A 20,327-nucleotide genomic window follows, 5' to 3' on the forward strand; every position below is an offset into this window, starting at 1 on the left:
GAGGAAATGGGAAGCAACGATGAGAGGATCAGAAACCTCTGGGACAGCTATAAAAGGCCCAACATAAGAATCATTGGTTTGCCAGAGAGCGAGGAAGATGAACTAGAACTTGAAAAAGTGAGTGAAAATATAATAAAGGAGAACTTCCCAGACTTGGGGAAGGAAATAGACTTACAGGTCCAGGAAGCACAGAGAGTTCCAAAAAACCTGGACCCAGGGAGAACCACTCCAAGACACATTATAATCAAAATGTCAAAAATTAAAGATAAAGAGAGAATCTTAAAAGCAGCAAGAGAGAAGAAAAGAATTATGTACAAAGGGGTCCCAATTAGACTATCAGCTGACTTCTCAAGGGAGACCCTGCAGGCAAGAAGGGACTGGCAAGAAATATTCAAAGTAATGAAAATCAAAAACCTACAACCACGAATACTCTATCCAGCGAAATTGTCATTCAGAATAGAAGGACAGAGAAAGTGTTTCCAGGACAAAATAAAACTGAAAGAGTTCATTAGATCCAAACCACTGTTATATGAGATGTTAAAGGGACTGGTTTAGAAAAAGGAGGATCAAGACAATGAAATCTAAAATGAAAACTGCATCATAAGAAACAACAGAAGCTAGGGAATTGAAACAAAGGCAAAACTAAACAGGCAACGAGAGTGGAAAAAGAACTATAGGTACGGAGAACATATTGGGGGGAGGTCAACAGGGAGGGGGAATGGGGAGAGGGAGGGAGATGATATAGGAATTAAGGATCATGGTAGGAGGGAATGGAATAGACAGAGAGAGGTTGAGAAGAACTGTATGCACAACTAATGGACATAATCTAAAAGGGGGGGGACAACTGGAGGGAGGGGGGCCACCGGGTGGAGGGGAACAGAGGGAAGGGAAATTGGCACAAATGTAATATTTTAATCAATAAAACACATTAAATCTGAAAATAAATAAATAAATAAATAAATAAATCAATCAATCAATAAAATTATTTTTTTTAAAGAAAGAAAAAAAAAAGAACATAGGGAAGAAAAAGACAGTCAACAATTACAGAATGAGGAAACAAGAATTGAAAAAAATGAGCAGAGGCTTAGGAACCTCTGAGACAACTTTAAACATACCAACATCCGAATCATAGGGGTGCCAGAAGGAGAAGAGGAAGAGCAAGAAATTAAAGGTTATGTAAAAAAATAATGACTGAAAACTTCCCAAATTTGGCGAAGGAAACAGACATACAAATCCAGCAAGTACAGAGAGTCCCAAACAAGCTAGACCCAAGGAGGACCACACCAACACACATCGTAATTAAAATGCCAAAGGTTCAAGATAAAGAGAATCTTAAAAGCAGCAAGAGAAAAGCAGAGAGTTACCTACAAAGGGGTGTCTATAAGTCTCTCAGCTGATTTCTCAAAAGAAACTTTGCAGGCAAGAAAGGACTGGCATCAAGTATTCAATCTGGTGAAATGCAAGAACCTACAACCAAGATTAGTCTTTCCAGCAAAGCTGTTGTTTAGAATGGAAGGGCTAATTGAAGTGCTTCCCAGACAAGGTAAAGCTAAAAGAGTTCATTATCACCAAGCCATTATATGAAATGTTAAAGAGACTTACTTAAGAAAAAGAAGATCAAAACTATGAACACTAAAATGACGACAAACCCACAACTATCAACAACTGAATCTAAAACATAAAAACAAAATCCAAACCAGAATAAGAACAGAATCATAGGTATGAGGATCCTTTGGAGAGTTATCAGCTGAGAGGGGGAAGGGGGAGGAATGAGGAAATGGTGCAGAGATTAAGAAGCATATTGGTTGGTACAAAATATACAGGGGGAAGTTAAGAATAATATAAGAAAGGGTGAATCCAAAGAACTTATATGCATGACCCATGGACATGAACTAAGGCGGGTGGGATTGCTGGGGGAAAGGGGGTACTGGGCAGAGGGGAGCAGAGGGGAAAAAATTGGTGCTACTGTAACAACATAATAAAAGATGCTTATAAATAATAAAAGAAGATATAAAAAATAAATCCTAAAATGCTTTTTTAGTATTATCATAGGTCCATTAAACCTTAACTTTCTTAAGAAAGATCCTATGATTGGGCTATCACCATTCCTTTTAAACTACTGAAAATAATTTTTATAAGTGTTTCGTAAAGTACTGCTCTTGTGCTGTGTTCCACAAATGGAATGGAAAATACAGTGCTTCGGGTACTATCTCATATCTTATAGTTTTATTTTTAAAACTTTAAGGATTAATGTCTTTTTGTTTGAAATATATTACTAAGTTTTTTAAAGCATGCATTTTTCTTCAGTATTTTAATTGATTGTGAACTTACTTTAATCTGTAGTTTAGTGCCTCTATTAGATGTGATAGTATATTTGAATACCTTAGAGTTACTAGATGTTCCTGATGTTTATAAGAGATCATAGCAGGGCTTCTTACTGTTACAATTCATTTTTTTACTCATTATACAGTGTTAAGGCATTCATAGAGCATTGTCCTTGAATTAGGAAAAAACAGACCTACATGAATTATCCCACATTTTAGGGTTTCAGAAAGAAATACTGGAAAAAATCAATTTAAAGTAGGCCATCAGAGACTTACCACTAAAATTTTAACCTGGAAGGAGCTTGCTTCTAATTATGTTTTCAGAAGTAAGCTTTTAATAGAAAGAAATACATTGCCATTTTGTTAATGTGTTCCTGCTGTTTTATCCATTGAATTACGGGATACATGACAGAATTCCATCCAACATTATTATTGTGGCACAAAGCACAAACAGGAAAAAAATGAATTTCAGCTGTTTGAGTGAAAATGTAAAAGTGTGATAGGATGGAAAGAATGTCCTGGACTATTTTTTATTCACTTAGAGAAAAAAAACTGTAAAAACATTTATTTAACCAACCTTTTTTTCATACCACCTTTTTAAAGGTGTAAGGACAATCTGTTAACATTGATGTTTGTTTCATAGCTAAATGCTTAATAATGTCAGACATTTTTAGTTACCATTTAGCCATAGCTAATAAAAGAGAGGGTCTTCTTTTTGCTACTTCTAAATTATTCTTTACTGGGACATTGAGTCAATTCAATAAGTCTGTATGTTTTGCATTAAAACCCAGGTTCTTAATTTATGGTTTTGCCTTGGAGAATTACAGTGGAAATATAGAGCAAACAAACTTTTCACATATTCATTTTCTTTGCTATTTGTTGCCCATGAATTTTATATCGTTCTGTATTTAATTATTTTTATAAAATCAGGAAGTGGAAATTGAATATTTTTTCCACACAGGGGAATTAATTGAATAAATGTCTAACTTACTTATTTTTATTAATGTATTAATGAGATCCTGAGAGTAAGCATACTTGCGTACCATCAAATGGAAAGGACTCATTATTTTTTGTTTGGGATTACAAGCAACTTTTTTTTATCTATCTCTTCATCATGAATAACTGAATCCGTCTTTCAAATGTATCCCAACAATATATTGCCTCCTATTAATCATAACATTTTAAAGCTTTTGGTGGTTGGTGGAGAACATAAAGATAAAAAATCATTCCTGCTGTCTTGCTTATAAGAAACAGAATTATTTTTAAATATGAATTTTAATAAAAGGGAGGTTCCCAAGTGTACTGCTATGATGGTGCTAATTTATATTGAAGCTGGTTTTTATTATAAACAAGACCTAAGTTTTTGATTCAGTTCATTTAATATTAAGAAGTTTAAGTCTGATTTTGACATTCTGTTATTACAGTATGTCTGACAGCATCATTCAGGAGGGTGCTGGATTGACTGAGTTTTAAACACTGGAATTAGACATGAATTATACCTGTGTATAATTTTTTGTTTGTTTGTTTAGGTGGTGATGATGTCAGTATAGAAGAAGATGGAAAAACAAAAAAAAGTCAGAAAGATGATGAAGAACAAATTACTAAATATAGGCAACTCTTGCAGATTATTCAAGAAAAAGAAAAGAAAAGAAAAGAAAATGATATGGAAATGGAAATTAAGTGGGTTCCAGGTAAGAATTAGATACTAACTAAATGTTGAAAGCCCTGGCTGCTGTGGCTCAGTGGATTGAGTGTCGGCCTGCGAGCCAAGTGTCGCTGGTTCGATTCCCAGTCAGTGCACATGACTAGGTTGCACATCAGGTCCCCAGTTGGGGCCGTGTGAGAGGCAACCGCACAGTGATGTTTCTCTCTCCCTCCCTTTCTCCTTTCCCCTCTCTCTAAAAATAAATAAATAAACAAATTATTTTTTTAAAAAAGAAGTAAATGTTGACTTGTTTTTCTTCATTTTAACATGTTGAGTGCATTTTAGATGTGACAGAAAAGAAGATTAACTTGTCTTTGGAAACAAACTTTAAGTCTTATTTTCCAAGAATGTTTTAGGAAAGAAGTTAACGTATCTGTATACATCATTTAATTCTCAGTTATTTAGGGACTGGTGTTTCGACTCTTGGAAGCTTATTTTCGGTTTCTTTGATTTACTAACTACAAATTATTTCTGTCCGTTTATAAAAGTAAACCTTTCATAGGTTTGATTCCAGTATTTTCAGGATATAGAAAATTGAATCCAGTACCATGTATTCTAAGGCTCTTAAACTTTTTTCAAAATATGTAATTCATGAGTGGACTTTTCACCTATAACCCCTACTATACCTTATTTAGGGAGGTTTCAAAATGTGTAATACCTAATTTTCTTTCTCAGTTTTGCCATGAATAGTCAAAAAGTATAGCATAGTGAGTGATTTTTATAACTGCCTTGAACTGTTCAACTCTTTTAGAGCAATACAGTGCTATTTAAAACCATATCAAAGCTAAACAAAGATAAAAACTAGGATAAACGAGGATTGTTTTCTAGTGTATACAGGTTTTCAACAATCTTTGGCAAATTAGCATGTATGTTTGCAAACAATAGTTGATTTTGCAGATTACCGCTTTTTACATATATGTTTATCTTTTAAAGCTAGGTACAATTTTAGACAAGGATTTAGCTCTTTCAGCCCGTAGATGAAAGAATACTAACTACTTTTAACGCCATTGCTTAAAAATTGTGTTCTTTTCAGTTATTTGTGTTTCTTATAGGTAGTATATTTTTTGCACGGAGAGAAAACATTTGTTTTCATAGGTTCTTTTGGTTTGGGGGAAAACTTAGCATATTTTACTGTTTGAGAATTGACTGACTGTTGTAGTAAAAATATTAGGATGGACACATGGTGCTCTCTCGTAACCCATTTGTTTTAAATGTTTGGCTTTTACAGGAAGATCGCTTCCTGTAAAGTTTGGTAGAGTTATCATGTGAACAGTGGTTGAGAGAACTCGAGTTAATTTAGCCTGAATAAGAAAAGCCTAAATAGTAACTTAATAGTTATTTTCAAGTACTTGCAGGATGATATGGAAATGATGATTTAATTTTGCTTATTATCTCAGAAGTCAGTGCTTTTGCCAGTACATAAAAGAAAGATGAAATAAAGTACATTTCAAAGTAACATGAAGAGGAATTCTCTATATTGTTAGACTTGTCCAGCAGAAGCACAGAGGCTGCTTTAAGGGTTTGAGCACCCTTTATCACTAAGTCTCACAATAGGCAATACAACCATACTACACAGGAATGTTTGTGAGAAACTTTTTACTTGTGGCCCTTAACTTTATTATTCTAAGAAAGGTCGAATTCTATCTTCAAAGTCAAATATGTTGTAATTATAACTTAATTCTAATCTTAGAATGAACTTATTAAATGAAGATATTTTAAATGAACGTATTTTTAATTGAGATATTCATTTGTCTGTTACAAAGACTTAAAATTAACTTGATCAAGAAGTTTTATAGCAGGTATTTCAGAGTTACACTGAATGGACCAGATCTAATCTTTTGTCTTTATTAACACAGTTATGTAGTGCAAATACCGAAAAGTGATACTTACACTTATCTGTAATGGGAAAATTTAAGCAGTTGTTTTCCTAGGATAAACCTCACTTGATCATGATGTATTATGATTTGTATATATTTCTAGACTCAATTTAGTAATGTTTTGTTAAAGATTTTGTACCTGTGTTAATGAGGAATATCTGTCTACCGTTTTTGTTTTTTGCTGTATCCTTAGTTTTTGATTTTGGGGTAATGCTGCCGTCATGAAATGAATTAAGAACTGTTCCGTCTTCTCTTTAACAGTACATTTTTATCTTGACCCTTTTATTTGTGGATGTAATATTAATGTCATATAAAATATTTTGAAATGTAAAACATATATGTAATTCCATAAACCCTAATTCAGCTGCTGAGTGATTAGATAGATTGTGGTTTAATTGATCATTTCTCTGTTGTTGAATATTTAATCATATTTCTGATCTTTCACCATAGTTCTATGGCATTGAAAAGAAATGTGATCTAAGGCTGTTAACAATTCCAAACCCACAAGTATCAGTACTTTCTTAGATCTCTTTACTTTTATTACCAGCCAAATAATTGGCTTGCTATTTTAGGGATTTTTACTTCTAAAAACAATTTTCTAACAAAGATGCTTTTCTTTTTTCCCCCCACTTTAGAAATGTCTCCAAGGTTGGAGAACTAGTAAAGACCACAAGGAGAAGCTAATGCTGGCAGTCAGGCTCACTTACTCGTTAGTTATGTGATTTCCTCACACACATAGCAACTTTACATATGTTGTGGATCAACCTCTGGTTCTCTCACAAGCTGTTAAAACTACCAGTGTCAAAACCCAAATTTTAAATCTCAAATGCCAAGCCTCTAGGATGTTATAAATAATCTATAGCTTTTTCCATATTTTGAATTATTTTCATAGGATAGGTTCCCAGAAATGGAATTGGATTGTACCAGCTTATAATGCCTTCAACAATGAGTAAAAGTGCCAGTTCTATGGAATTATTGTCAACATTGTGTATATATTTTCTTACTGTTAGCTGAATGGAAAATTGAAGTTCTGCTATATAATGCATTTTTAAGCCTTTAACTGTATTTTTAAAGGCCCCAGATAGGGTATTGTTCTTACCTGTGAATCCTTGCCACATATATGCATGCAGCGGTGTTTGTAAATGTAAAGGGTATTTTACATGTTAGACATGTTAAATGAGATAAATTAGTTCATCTTACAGGACCTCAGTTTACTTATTTAGAAAGTGTGACTAATAATACCTTTCTTGCTCAATTTGAGTATTTATAATGATTCCTTATAAGCTACAGAGTATGGTTCACATCAAGTGTGTTATTTTGTTGGATTTGTGTCTTAAGAAATATGTATTCCCAGTAATAATTACCCTGAACCTCAGGACTTCTGTGATGCTGTACTTTAGTAAACCACACAGTGTCAGTATGAGATTATACTTGTATCTTTTGCTGGTTATTCTGTGGCTTGATTTTCCAAAATATTAAGCTCTTCAGAAAAATAAGTACTCTAAATCACTAACACTTGCTGGAGTATAGTTTGTTGATTTGTTTTTTTAAAGAAATTTTAGTTTAGACTCTTTAAATTTCTTCTTTTTACATTTGGTTATACAGTATAGTAACATCAGCAGTTTCATTCCTTAAGGGTACATAATAAGTGAGGCAAATAACAGATACATGGGTATAACAACTAGAATGAACTACTCTTTCTATTAATAGTCTAGTTCCTTATGGAAATGTGATAATACAACCTTATTAATTGGGATTATAAATAAGTAAAAATGTTGAATTATAAGATTTTTGAAGAAAGTTGTAATTCATTATTTTGGTATGCGCAGAATAATATTTTCCATCTCAATGTTTTTCTAAAAAGGTATCCTTCCTGATTCATTCTGATGAATAGAGAAGGTGATACATGCAATAGCTTAATGGGCCTTTACCACAGATGTGCCTCATTAGGGAATTTTTAATATGCACATAAATTATGCATTATCAGTTTTATCTTATATATTCTAAATAACCTACCATGTAGTAATAGTTCAATTAATCTATGTAATAATTTTTGTTACAGATAGTGCAAGCCGTATATAAATAATAGCTTTGAAATTTAATCCAGAATATGAACAAATAGTATTTCTTTGTTTATAATCTTAAAAGAGATATGATAAAGAAAGTCCTCTTTTTTCCTAGTTATCTCTGATTTAATACACAGTGGTGAAAGGATAGGTGGTCTTTTTTCTATTCAACATTCTTCAATACCCCAACTAGCCTTCAAATACTTATTGAGTACCTACTCTATGCCAGGAACTATTCTAGACACCATGTCAACAACACATACAGATCCTTGACCTCAAATCCTATATTCTGGTGAAGAGGAAAACAGATTAATCTCTAGTAAGGAAAACACTTGAGCAGAAACTAAAGAAAATAGAAGTCAGGGAGTGTGCCATGCAGGGAAAAGTGTATGAGCAGAGGAAATAGCAAACGAGTGGCCTTAAACTGTAGCTTATCCATCGTATTTGAGGAGGAGCAGGAACAGTGTGACTAGAGTGAGTGAAGGAGAGAACAATCAATGAGATCATAGAGGTAACATGGGGCTAGATCCTGAAGGCTTTGTAGGCCATTTTAAGGGTTCGAACTTGTTCTGTAAGTGAAATGAGAAGTTTTTGGAGTTTGAGGTGATGAGTGGTAAGATCTGACTTTTTTTCAGTTCTATTGAGATGTAATTTACATACATCACTGTATAAGTTTAAGTTGTACAGCATAATGGTTTGACTTATGTTGTGAAGTGAATGCTGCAGTGAGTTCAGTTAGCAGCCATCATTTCATATAGATACAGTAAGAAGAGTATTCTTAACAGTATCACTCTGGCTGTTATTTTGAGAGTAAATTAAAGTGGGAGGCAAGGACAGAGTTGGAGAGCTCAGTGAAGAGGCTATGGCAGTAATCCTGAGATAATGAAGATTGTGAGTGGAACAGGTTTGCAAGGGAAATTCAGACCAGTTTTTTTTTGGTCTCACTTTAAGTTTAAGATGCCTATTAGATATCAAAATAGACACACCAAGGAGGCAGATACACAGTTTAGAGTTAAGGGGAAAGGTCAGGGCTGGAGATAAATTTGGGAATCTTTATTACATAGAACTCTGAAATTAAAGAATATCAAGGGAGTGATTATAGTTGGGAAAGAATAAAAGTTCAAAAACAGATCTCTGGAGCACTCTAGCATTTTGAAGTTGAGGAGGTAAGCAGGGACCATCCTAAGGCTGTTGGGAAGAAGCTACCAGAAATATAGGAGGAAATTTAGGGTTGTGTGCTATCTAGACAGCCAAGTGAAGAAAACATTTCAGTGAGAAATGGGTCAATAGCATACACACTAAGAATGAAAATTGGATTTAGCAATGCAGAGATCGTTAATGATACTGAAGTTTGGTGGAAAGGGGAGGATGAGATTGATACGGGTTCAAGAGAGAATGGGGAGTGAAATTGAAGACAGCAAGTACAGATGAGTTCTTTTTCTAAGATGTTTGACTGTTACAAAGTTGTGGGCATCATGATACTTCACCCCTAAAAAATACTTCAATGTGTTACTTCCCAAAAAATGAAAGACATTCTTCTACATGAACACAATGTCATTATCACACCTAGAGAATTTAATATTGATAAAATAATAGTCAGATTTCTCACTGATTGCAACAGTATTTTTAGTATTTTTTATAATTCTTTCCTGATGTCTGTAGTAGTTGGCTTATAGAATACCCAAAAATCTGGATTTGTCTGATTGTTTCCTCACAATTCAGATAAAAACATTTTGGCAAGAATTCTCCATAAATGAAATTGTATACTTTCCATTGCTTCATATCAGGAGGCACGTAACCTTTATTTGTCCCATTATTTGTGCTGTTAACTCTGCTCACTCAGTCAGGTAATGTTCGACTGATTTTTTTCGTTGTAGAAGCACATTTTTTCCTTTATAATGATAGTTGGTGAGGTGTGTGAATATCCTGTTTCCCAACATTTTACCTGATTAGCCTTCACAGTAGATCACCTGCTGGAGTCTATTATATTGGCTAGCATTTCTAACTAGTGCTAGTAGAACTCCCTCTATCTAGTAGAGCTTCTTCCCACTATATTTTTAAGTCATTATAGACTCATAGATTGACAGATCTTGAGTTTTTCTATAATGGGTCACAGAGGAATAGGAAGGAAACTGAAGGGGGTGTGAGATCAAGAGAGCATTTTTCTGTAATATGGGAAAAATAATGACATGTTATCTGCTTCTTGGAACATTCCACCAGAGACAGGAGAAAAAATGATGCAGAAAACTGCATTCTAAAGCAGGCAAAAGGAGTTGAAATATTTGCACAAGTGAAGAAACTGGTAGATGTGCATGACATTTCATCCATTGTAAAAAGAGAGGAGAAAGCAAAGAATATGATCACAGAAGGTAATGGGTAGAAATGGTGGTGGGAGCTTGTGGTAGTCTTCTATTTACTTGTATTTTCTTAGTGAAATAGGAAGTAAGATCAGCTGAGAGGGATAAGGGAGGAAGTGAAAGTTTGAAAAAGTTGATGAAATAGTGTCTAAGAGAGTGGCAAAGAGTGAAATTTAATAGTATTGCTGAACAGCATTCAGGGTGTACTTGAAATTCATGGTCATGTAAAGTAAGATAGATCAATATAATTATGCTTTCTTTAGCATATTTATGGTATAGCGCAAGCATGGAGTAAGAAGAGCTTTGGACTAAGCCAGAGTAGAATTTTTGTCAACCAAGTATAAATAAGCAAGAGAGGGGCAAGAGGGTGGAGGGCAAGGGAGTGATTGTAATAATGGATCATGGTATCTGTGTTGGGTTAGGAGGGAAATTAGCGTATGCTGAGGGCAAGGGATGGGGAAAATGTGAGAGGGTTGATGGATTGTAGGTCCCTATGAGACAGAAGAATTGTTAGCTTTGCATTACTGGAGAGAATAAAATGGAAAGATCAGAGATAGTGGTTGAAGATTGGGATACAAATTAAGATTATGTTGATAATACAATTTTTGGTAATGACATATTCTAGTTATGATTCTGGGAGTGACTTTCTCAGATAAGGTAGAATATAGAATAAGTAAGTGAACTGTGAGAACCATAGTGTTGGAACCACCTGTGTGGTTACTGAAATCAACAATTATGGCAGAATTAGTATTGGAGAGAGCAGCAGTGAGCCAAAGCTTAGTGTTTCGGTAAATGACAGGAGTGACTGCAGTCATTAGACGTCTGCTGTAAAGAGGGATAGTAGGTGGTATAGTCTGGTAACATGATATTCAAAGTTGGGGGCTTTGCAGAGTGGGGGCCACCCAGTGGACTGGAGTTGGCAGTGAGTAGCAAGAAGGATAGACTATGGGAGAGAAAAATTTACCCCCTTAAAGGGGTATGAGGAAGTGTATCCCCAGAGGAGCAGTGAGGTTCAAATTAGCAGGTGAATGGATACAGAAGATTTTGTTAATGGCTATTAATAACTACTATAACTGACTAATGTGTAAAAAGCTTTGTTGTTGAGAAAGGGTGGGAAATGTTCAGCCCCTTTTTGCTTTGGAAGTTTCTGACTTCTTCTGGTGACAGATTTAAATAGGAATAAAGGGAATAATGAGATTAGCACTGAAGGTCTTGGGAGATCTTGTCTGCAACACCCAGGAATGTGGATACTACTCATTCAGAGGAGGCCTGGAAACCAGAGAAGCAAAGACTCCTCTTGCTGTCTCACCCTGCAAGAGTAGTCCCTTTTTGACTCCCACTTTTTGAGACGGGTGGGGTGCAGCTATTCCTTGCTCTACTTAACAGCATTGTATTTATTATTTATTCAAAATTAAATATTTTTGAATCACTTGTGCATTCATTTTACCAGGTAGCCCAGTTTTAAATGGAAAATCAGAACTTAAAATAATCTAAAGGAATTTGCATTTTGCTTCATATTTTGGTGATGGGGAGGAAACCAATTTATAATGCCCTATCATAACTTGTACATAGCTAGGTACTTGGCTAGAATTTTAAAACCTGAGTCATCCCTTTAACAGGTTAACTATAAGGGCTTTGTAATGTAACAAGGTGAAATTTTATTACAAACACAAAAAAAATTTGGAGTCACTTGTGGAATATGTACTAAAAAACTGTAAGCTGCTAGGGTTATCTAAAAACATTGCTAGCACATTTTTCTCCATAGGGTTGCCAGTAAATTTATCAAATTTCCTGGATTATTTTCAAGATTATTTTGTCTCTTATTAATACTAAGATTTAATTTAAAACAAGTTTTTCCAAGAAGCTTTTTTTAAAACGATACACAGAAAAAGCAGGAAAGTACTAGTAGTAGTAGTAGTAGTAGTTTCAGAAAGTGCTAAAATTCCTATACTTATGAAGTTTCAGATTAATCGGCCTACTGTTTTAGAATCCAAATTAAATATATAAATTAATAAGGGATTCTGGTTGCAAGCATCTAGGATGATTTTGCTCACATGGTCTTTCCCCATCTGGACATTAGTTGTGCTTTTTGCACTGATAGCCACTAGTTCCAGACTATAGTTCTTTCTTTACTTTGCCTTATAGTCTGCCTGAAGTCAGTTCAAGATGAGGGCTTGTTTCATGTATTGTTTCCCACAGCCCACATCTATGCTGATTTATTTGAACTTCTGAATTCTTTGGTCTTTAAAGCAGAACTTTTGTCTACTCTATTTGAGGTTGTCCCACATCATTATTCTATATACTAACTACCTGACAAGCAAACTGTCAGTTTTCGTACACTTGTCCCATATGTTACTGTGACAGAATTGATTCAGACTGCTTAACTTTTAGCAGTTTTTATTATTGCTGTTGTTTTTTATCCCCAAACTGGAAAGTCTTAAAACCTTAAATTTACTATCTTTCATTTTTTCCCCCAGTTTTTTTTTTCATGGTGTTAAAATACACATATCATAAAATTTATCATCTTAACCATTTTTAGAACACAGCATTGTGTGTATTCATATTGTTGTGCAACCATCATCACTATCTATCTCTAGAACTCTTTCACCTTAGCAAAACTGAATCTCCATGACCATTAAACAATAACTTTGCTTTCCCTCCACCCAATCCCTGGCAGCCACGGTTCTCCTTTCTGTCTATGATTTGACTACTCTAACTACCTCATGTAAGTGAAATCATACAGTGTCCTTTGTGATCAGCTTGATTCAGTTAGCAAAATGCTGATTTATCCATGTTATAGCATGTCAGAATTTTCTTCCTTTTCAAGGCCAAATATTATTTCATTGTTTATATACCATATTCTGGTTATAAACTCAGCCATTGATGGGTTCCTTCCATGTTAACATCATTATTTTTTGGTTTGCTTTTTAATTATTTTTTATTTTTCAATTACAGTTGACATACAATATTATATTAGTTTCAGATGTACACCCCAATGATTAGACATTATATAACTTACTAAGTGGTCATCCTGATAAATCTCATACCTATCTGACACCATACATAGTTATCAGAATATTATTGCCTGTATTCCCTATGCGGTACTTTACATCCCCATGGATATTCTGTAACTACCAATTTGTACTTCTAAATTTCTTCACCTTATTCAGTTGTCCCCTCAAACCCCCTCCCGTCTGGCAACCATCAGAATGTTCTCTGTGAGTTAATTTCTGTTCTGCTTGATCACTTATTTTGATTTTTAGATTCAGTTGTTCATATGTATTTATTGCCATTTTATTGTTCATAGTTTTCATCTTTTTAATTTTATTCTTCTTAAAGAAGACCCTATAACATTTCATGTAACACTAGTTGTGGGTGCATGCCCCAGCTCGGTGGAAACTCTATCCTGCAGACGTTTCAGGATCGCAGATGAGGAGAAATGAGTTAGCCCAGACACTGATTTCTGTCTGGGAGGAAAAGAGTTGGCAGTCCTCTCTAGAGGATAAATGCCCGAACTCCCTTTCCTCATGCCTTTTATTGAAAAGAGTATACATAGGTGTATACAGTCAAGATACATAAATCACCAATTAACGCCAAATGCTTCGGTTACTATTAACTTCTAGGGATTATGAATAACAATGAAGGGAGCACAGTGATTGCTTTAGGTAAAGGACCTCTGGATACTCTTGCTCCAAAGGATCACCTCGTGAGAGCAGAGCAAGCTTCAAAACATAATATACATTCTTTAAGACTGATTTCCCATAGGAATCCCCAGTGCAATTATCGGGTCATGCCAGCTTCCAGCTTTCCCAGTTTTCTGTTTGAGACTTACAGACCTTTTGCAAGGCCTAGCTCACAGTGGGACTACAGTTCCTGATACCACACAAAGCTGTCCCCTACAATTATTTTTTGTGGTGAAGAACTCCTTTAGCTTTTTCTTGTTGGGAAGTTCTTTATCCCTTCTTCAATGGTAGCTTTGCTAAGTAGAGTAATCTTGGATGTAGGTCCTTGCTTTTCATCACTTTGAATATTTCTTGCCAATCCTTTCTAGCAAAATTTCTGTCAAGAAAACTGCTGACAGTCTTATGGGAGCTCCCTTGTAGGTAACTAACTGCTTTTCTTTTGCTGCTTTTAAGGTTCTCTCTTTGTCTTTAGCCTTTTATATTTTAATTATGATGTGTCTTGGTGTGGGCCTTTTTGGGTTTATCTTGTTTAGGACTCTGCACTTCTTGGACTTGAATGTCTATTTTCTTCACCAAGTTAGGGAAGTTTTCTTTCATTATTTTTTCAAATAGGTTTTCAATTTCCTGCTCTCTCTCTTCTCTTCTGGCACCCGCACGATGAGAATGTTGGTACGCTTGATGTCGTCCCAGAGGCTCCTTACACTATCTTCATATTTTTTTATTCTTTTTTCTTTTTGCTGTTCTGATTGGTGTTTTTTACTTCTTTGTATTCCAAATCACTGATTTCATTCTTGGCATCATCTACTCTACAGTTGATTTCTTGTAAATTCTCTTCATTTCAGTTAGCGTATTCCTCATTTCTGACTGGTTCTTTTTTATAGTTTCTACATTTGTTTTCATGCTGTTGAAGTTTTTACTAAGTTCCTTGAGCATCCTTATAACCTTTGTTTTTTACTCTGTATCTGGTAGTTTGCTTGCTCCATTTCATTTCGTTTTTGTTTTTTTGGAGATTCCTCCTTTTTCATTTGGGACCTGGTTTTTTGCTTGTTTGTCTTGTTTGTTTTTTTTGTTTTTTTGTCTGCATTTTGGCTGCTTCCCTATATCAATTTCTATGTACTGGTAGAACTGCTACAGCATCGGACTTGGTAGAGTGGACTTATATAGTAGGTGTCCTGTAAGGCCTAGTGGTGCAGCCTCCCCAGTCACCTGACCTGGACCCTTCAGGTGTGCCCCTGTGTAGGCTGTGTGCACTATCCTGCTGTACTTCATCCTTGATTGCTGTTGGCATCACTGGAAGGAATTGACCTTTAGGCCAGTCAGCCTTGATGACCGGCTGTGACTACAGTGGAAGAGCTGCTGTGCAGGAGTCAACCCTATAGAGTAGGACTTGCTTCAGTGAGGCTTTGATTGTTCACGGAGTCCACTCCTTGAGTCTGTCACTCGTGGGGGTGGTAGAGTTGTAATCTGGCATTGTCTGAAGCTCTCCACTGGCTGCAGTGGCTCTGGGCTCTGGGAGGTGCAAAGTCAGCCACCAGCTGTGCCCTCAGGGGCCACCTGGCACACACCACAGAGCAATCTGCAGATGCCTATTGTTTGTGTTGGGATTAGAAATGCCCAAGAGAGACCAAGCTGTGAACCAAAGCAAGCTGCTGCTAGTGGTGGGCCTGAGGCCACTTAGCAAGAGGTAAAATAGAGGTTACACAGAGTCCAGATGCTGCTTGTTTGAGAAATTTTAGGAAAATCTGAAGCATTAGGCAAGAGAGGCTGTTGTATGAGAAAGCCACTGGAAATGGTTTAGATGGGCCCACAAGTTGGGTGGGAACACTGGGGCAGGACCAACAGTGTGAGCCAGGTTGCTGGAGCCTCAGGTACGGCACCTGCTTGTCATCTCTATCAGGTGGGGTGTCTTAGAAAAGGAACAATGGCCTTTACCAATGCTTTGTCTGGCAGAAAGCTGTCCCAGCTCTTGCCCCGATGCCAGACAATTCAGTTCTTTCCCATATGTCACTGGTTACTTTCAAGCTGTTGCCCCAGCACTGGAGCTCAGAGGGAGTGAGTCCGAGTAAGTCATGCATGGGCCCTTTAAGAGGAATAGCTTGGGACTCCAGAAGTCCTTCATTTCATTTGGCCACAATTTCTGCTGGCTTTTTATAACCAAAAATTATGGAGACTAGTCTTCCTGGCACTGGAACCCTGGGCTGGGGATTTTGGTGTGGGGCTGGGATCCCTCGCTCCTCAAGCAAAAAAACCTTCACATCCATGATATCCCTCCCAATTTTTAACCACCACACATGAGTGTGGGACCAGCCCGTTCTGCATTTCTGCCCCTTTTGCCAATCTCTGTGTGACCTCTTCTTTAAATCCCTAGTTGTAGGACTTCCGTTCAAGTAGATTTGAAGTGGTTCTGAATGATAGTTTTTCTGTAGTTTAGTTGTATTTTTTATGAGATTTTGGGAGGAGGCGAGTACAATGTTCATCTATGCTACCTTCTTGACCAAAGTCTTAACATTCTATTTTTGAGAGTTATTAGTGTCCATATGTGATAATGTGACCAATTAATTTTCACTGCTATGTAGAATTCCATTATACCTATATCACAGTGTATCTATTCCATTGCCAGTTATTGTAGTTTATTGTTTTTGTGAATATTCTTGGACTTGTCACCTAGGTATATATAGAATTTTTCTTTCTTTTTCTTTTTAATTTTAATCCTCACATGAGGATATGTTTATTGATTTGAGGGAAAGAGAAACATTGATGTGAGAGAGAAACATCCTTTATGCACCCTTGCTGGGGTTCAAACCTTCCCCGTAGGTATGTGCTCTGATCCAGAATTGAACGCGCAATTTTTTGATGTATAGGGTGATGCTCCAACCAACTGAGCCAGCTGAACAGGGCCAGAACTTCATAAATATGTGTAGAATTTCTTAGTTATGGAGCATGTGCATAATTACCTTGGCTAATTCAGTCAAATTGTTTTCCCAGGTGTTTGTAACATTTTACTCTAACCAGTAATGTGAGTTCCCGGTAGCTCACCATTGATATTGTCAGACTTTTCAGTTTTTGCCAGTTGAGTATGTAAATAATGGTATCTTATTATAGTTTTAATTTGTGTGTTTTTCTCAAATATTTGTTGGGTTCCAGCTGTGTGTGCTAGACTATGTTCTTTTTTCTGGACATAGAGCACTAAACAAGAAGGAATAAAGTCCTGGCCTTCACAGGGCCCTACATTTTAGTGTTTGTGGGTTGGAGGAGAGGGGAGAAGGGGAGTAGTAAACACATAAATAGGTAAAATAATTAGGTGTGATTAAGGCATTGAAAACAAAAGGATAAAGCCTGTAGGGCAGCAGTTCTCAACCTGTGGGTCGCAACCCCTTTGGGGGTCGAATGACCCTTTCACAGGGGTCTCCTAAGACCATCGGAAAACACATATATAATTACATATTGTTTTGTGATTAATCACTATGCTTTAATTCTGTTCAATTTGTAACAATGAAAATACATCCTGCATATCAGATATTTACATTACGATTCATAACAGTAGAAAATTACAGTTTTGAAGTAGCAACGAAAATAATTTTATGGTTGGGGGTCACCACAACATGAGGAACTGTATTAAAGGGTCGTGGCATTAGGAAGGTTGAGAACCACTGCTGTAGGGGAATAGGAAATTCAGGGATGTGAGCAGGTAGCAATCTGAATAGGATAGTCAGGGAAGGTTTCATTGGGAAAGTGACATTTGCACAAAGGCCTAATGGAAAGAACAGTGCACACTATATATTATCCTGGAAAAACACATTTCAGGCCAAAGAAACAATAAGTTCAAAAGCCCTGAGGGTGAGACGTTTCTGATTTGTACAGGGATGATGGGGAGTCAGATGTGGCTGACGCAGAATGAACCGGGAAATGTAGTGTAGTAGAATTGAGGGCAAAGAGGTAGCCAAATCACAAAGGATTTGTAGACCTCTGGAAGTTTAGCTTCTATTCTGAATGAAATGGGAAATGGAAGTGATTTGATCTGACATTTTCCCTAACTACTAATAAGGAAGAACATTTCTTCATGTTTCTTTATCTGTGAAATGCCTGTTGTTTTTAAGTACCATTCTTTGTCTTTGTTTTATTGATTCATAGGGGTTCTTCATATATACTGTGGTAGTTTTTTATTAGTGGTCATATGTTTTGCAAGTATCTTCTCTTAGTTTGTGATTTGCCTTTTTACTCCTTATAGCGTCTATTGAAGAGCAAAAATGATACAGATTTATCAAATTTGTCCCTTTATTCTCATGTACCGCTTGTTCACATAATTAGATTAATTGTGATCCTTAGGTTAAGGCACTCTGTCAATCATTGGTCCAGCCTGGCCCTTATTTATTTATTTTTAATTAATAAGTGAACATACTACAAAAGCTAGACCTGTGAAATAACTTAACATTTTTCCATTTTCTCTCCCCTGCTTCACCATACCTAACTATTATCCAGATTTCAGTATTCACTTTGCTTTCCATTGTACATATTTTCATCTCATTTATAAGTATTTCTAAAAAGTGTGGTTTCATAAAAAAATGAAGTACTGACATATACTACAAAATGGATGAACCTTGAAAACATTATGCTAAGTGAAAGAAGCCAGTCACAAAAACCACATTTTTATATAAAATATCCAGAACAGGGAAATCTGTAGACAAGAAGTAGGTTGTTGGTTGTATGGGAGGAGGTGTGTTTGAGGGTGTTCTGTGGAAAAGAGAAATAAGTTATTTTCTGAAAAGATGAAAATGTTCTAAAAATAGATTGTGGCAATGGTTGCACATGTCTGAATGTACTAAAAACCATTGAATTGTATACTTTAAATGGATGAATTATATTATGTGAATTATATCTCCTTGAAGCTGTTAACTTTGTTAACATGGCCAGGTTTAGGGTTTGTTTCAAATATTTTTAAATATTTTGGGGCTGATTTTTTTTTTCACTCATCATTATATTGCTAAGATTTATCTGTATTTTGTGGACCTGTAGCTCATTCATTTGACTAATGTATAGCACAGTTTGTATATTCATACTGTTGTTTTCACATCTGGGGTGCTCTTAGGTGTTTTCTATGGTAAATTATGTTGTTATAAACATTTCTGTACATCTTCTAGTATGCATTTCAGTTTTTCTGGTTATTTATCAAGAAGTGTAATTGCTGGATAATAGGGTATGTGAGTGTTCTACTTTACAGAATGAAATACTAATGATTAGTTTGCATTCCCACGAGCAGCCCTTAAGATTTGAGTTTCTCTTATCACTTATGAGATAAAACACCTCTTCATATATTTATTAATGATATATGTTTTCTCCTCAGTAAAATACTGAGAGATATCTTTTGGCTGTTTTTTTCTGTTACATTGCTTGTTCTTTTTCTGCTGATTTTTAGGAGTTCTTTATTGTTCTTTGTTTTTACAGGATAACATGTCTCTTCTATTTGTAACTACACATAACACACTCACACACATTTTCTTGGAGGTATTACCTAATGAAAAATGTTCTTGATTTTTAATATTGTCAGATAATTTTCTTAGTAGTTACTGTTTTCTATGTTTCATCTAAGAAATTATTTTCTATACCAGTAAGACCAATGTTCACCTTTATTTTCTCTTAAAGGTAGAATGGCTTGAGGTTTTTGACATTTAAGTCCTTGATCCATCAGGAGTTGACTTTTTAAAAAAATATAAGGAAGCTAATGTCATCTTCTTCTACATGGAAAATCTTTTTTATTCTGTTCCATTTATTGACTAATATGTCCTTTCCCCCAATAATCTGACATGTCACCTCTGTCATGTACCATAGTGTTAAAACTGCATGGATCTGTTGCTTAGCTCTCTGTGACTCTGCCTGTCCATGGACTAGTAGTATCACACTTCTTAAAACTGGATGAAGAGCACTAATGACCACCCCCAACACACACCGATCTTCAGTCTAAGCCAGTTGATATGAGAGCTCTGTGAAGAAAACAAACACCAACAACAACAACAATTTGAAAGAGCCGTGTATCTCCAGGAAGAGCCAGGATTCAGTTAGAACAAATTAAGAAAATGTTCAGAATTCCATAATTTGGTTTTTACTGATGATGTATTGTGAATTCCAGAGAATTTAGTGGTAGAGAGTTAAAGGGAGAGGGAGATGGTGGCAGAAAAATCAATATCCATTTAACTTCAGAGGACTAGAACATGGGAGATGTGGGGGATCTTGATGATAGGGATTTTTTGTGGTGACCAAAATAAATACGGATGAAAGGCACAAAGAGATTATTCCTGGTAGGTTCCAGGCAGATTTTGG

General features: G+C 35.8%; 1 protein-coding gene across 1 annotated transcript in view; it reads left to right on the forward strand.

Moving 5' to 3' along the window:
* Positions 1-20,327, forward strand: part of ESF1 (ESF1 nucleolar pre-rRNA processing protein) — a 70,386-nt gene that overhangs the window by 23,935 nt on the left and 26,124 nt on the right. Inside the window, exon 9 of the mRNA XM_090286042.1 lies at positions 3,854-4,015. Within this exon, the coding sequence (XP_090142168.1) occupies positions 3,854-4,015 (162 nt within the window). The remainder of the gene's footprint in view (positions 1-3,853; positions 4,016-20,327) is intronic.

Source organism: Furipterus horrens, unplaced genomic scaffold (assembly GCF_987537825.1).
Source record: "Furipterus horrens unplaced genomic scaffold, mFurHor1.1.pri manual_scaffold_8, whole genome shotgun sequence".
NCBI lineage: Eukaryota > Metazoa > Chordata > Mammalia > Chiroptera > Furipteridae > Furipterus > Furipterus horrens.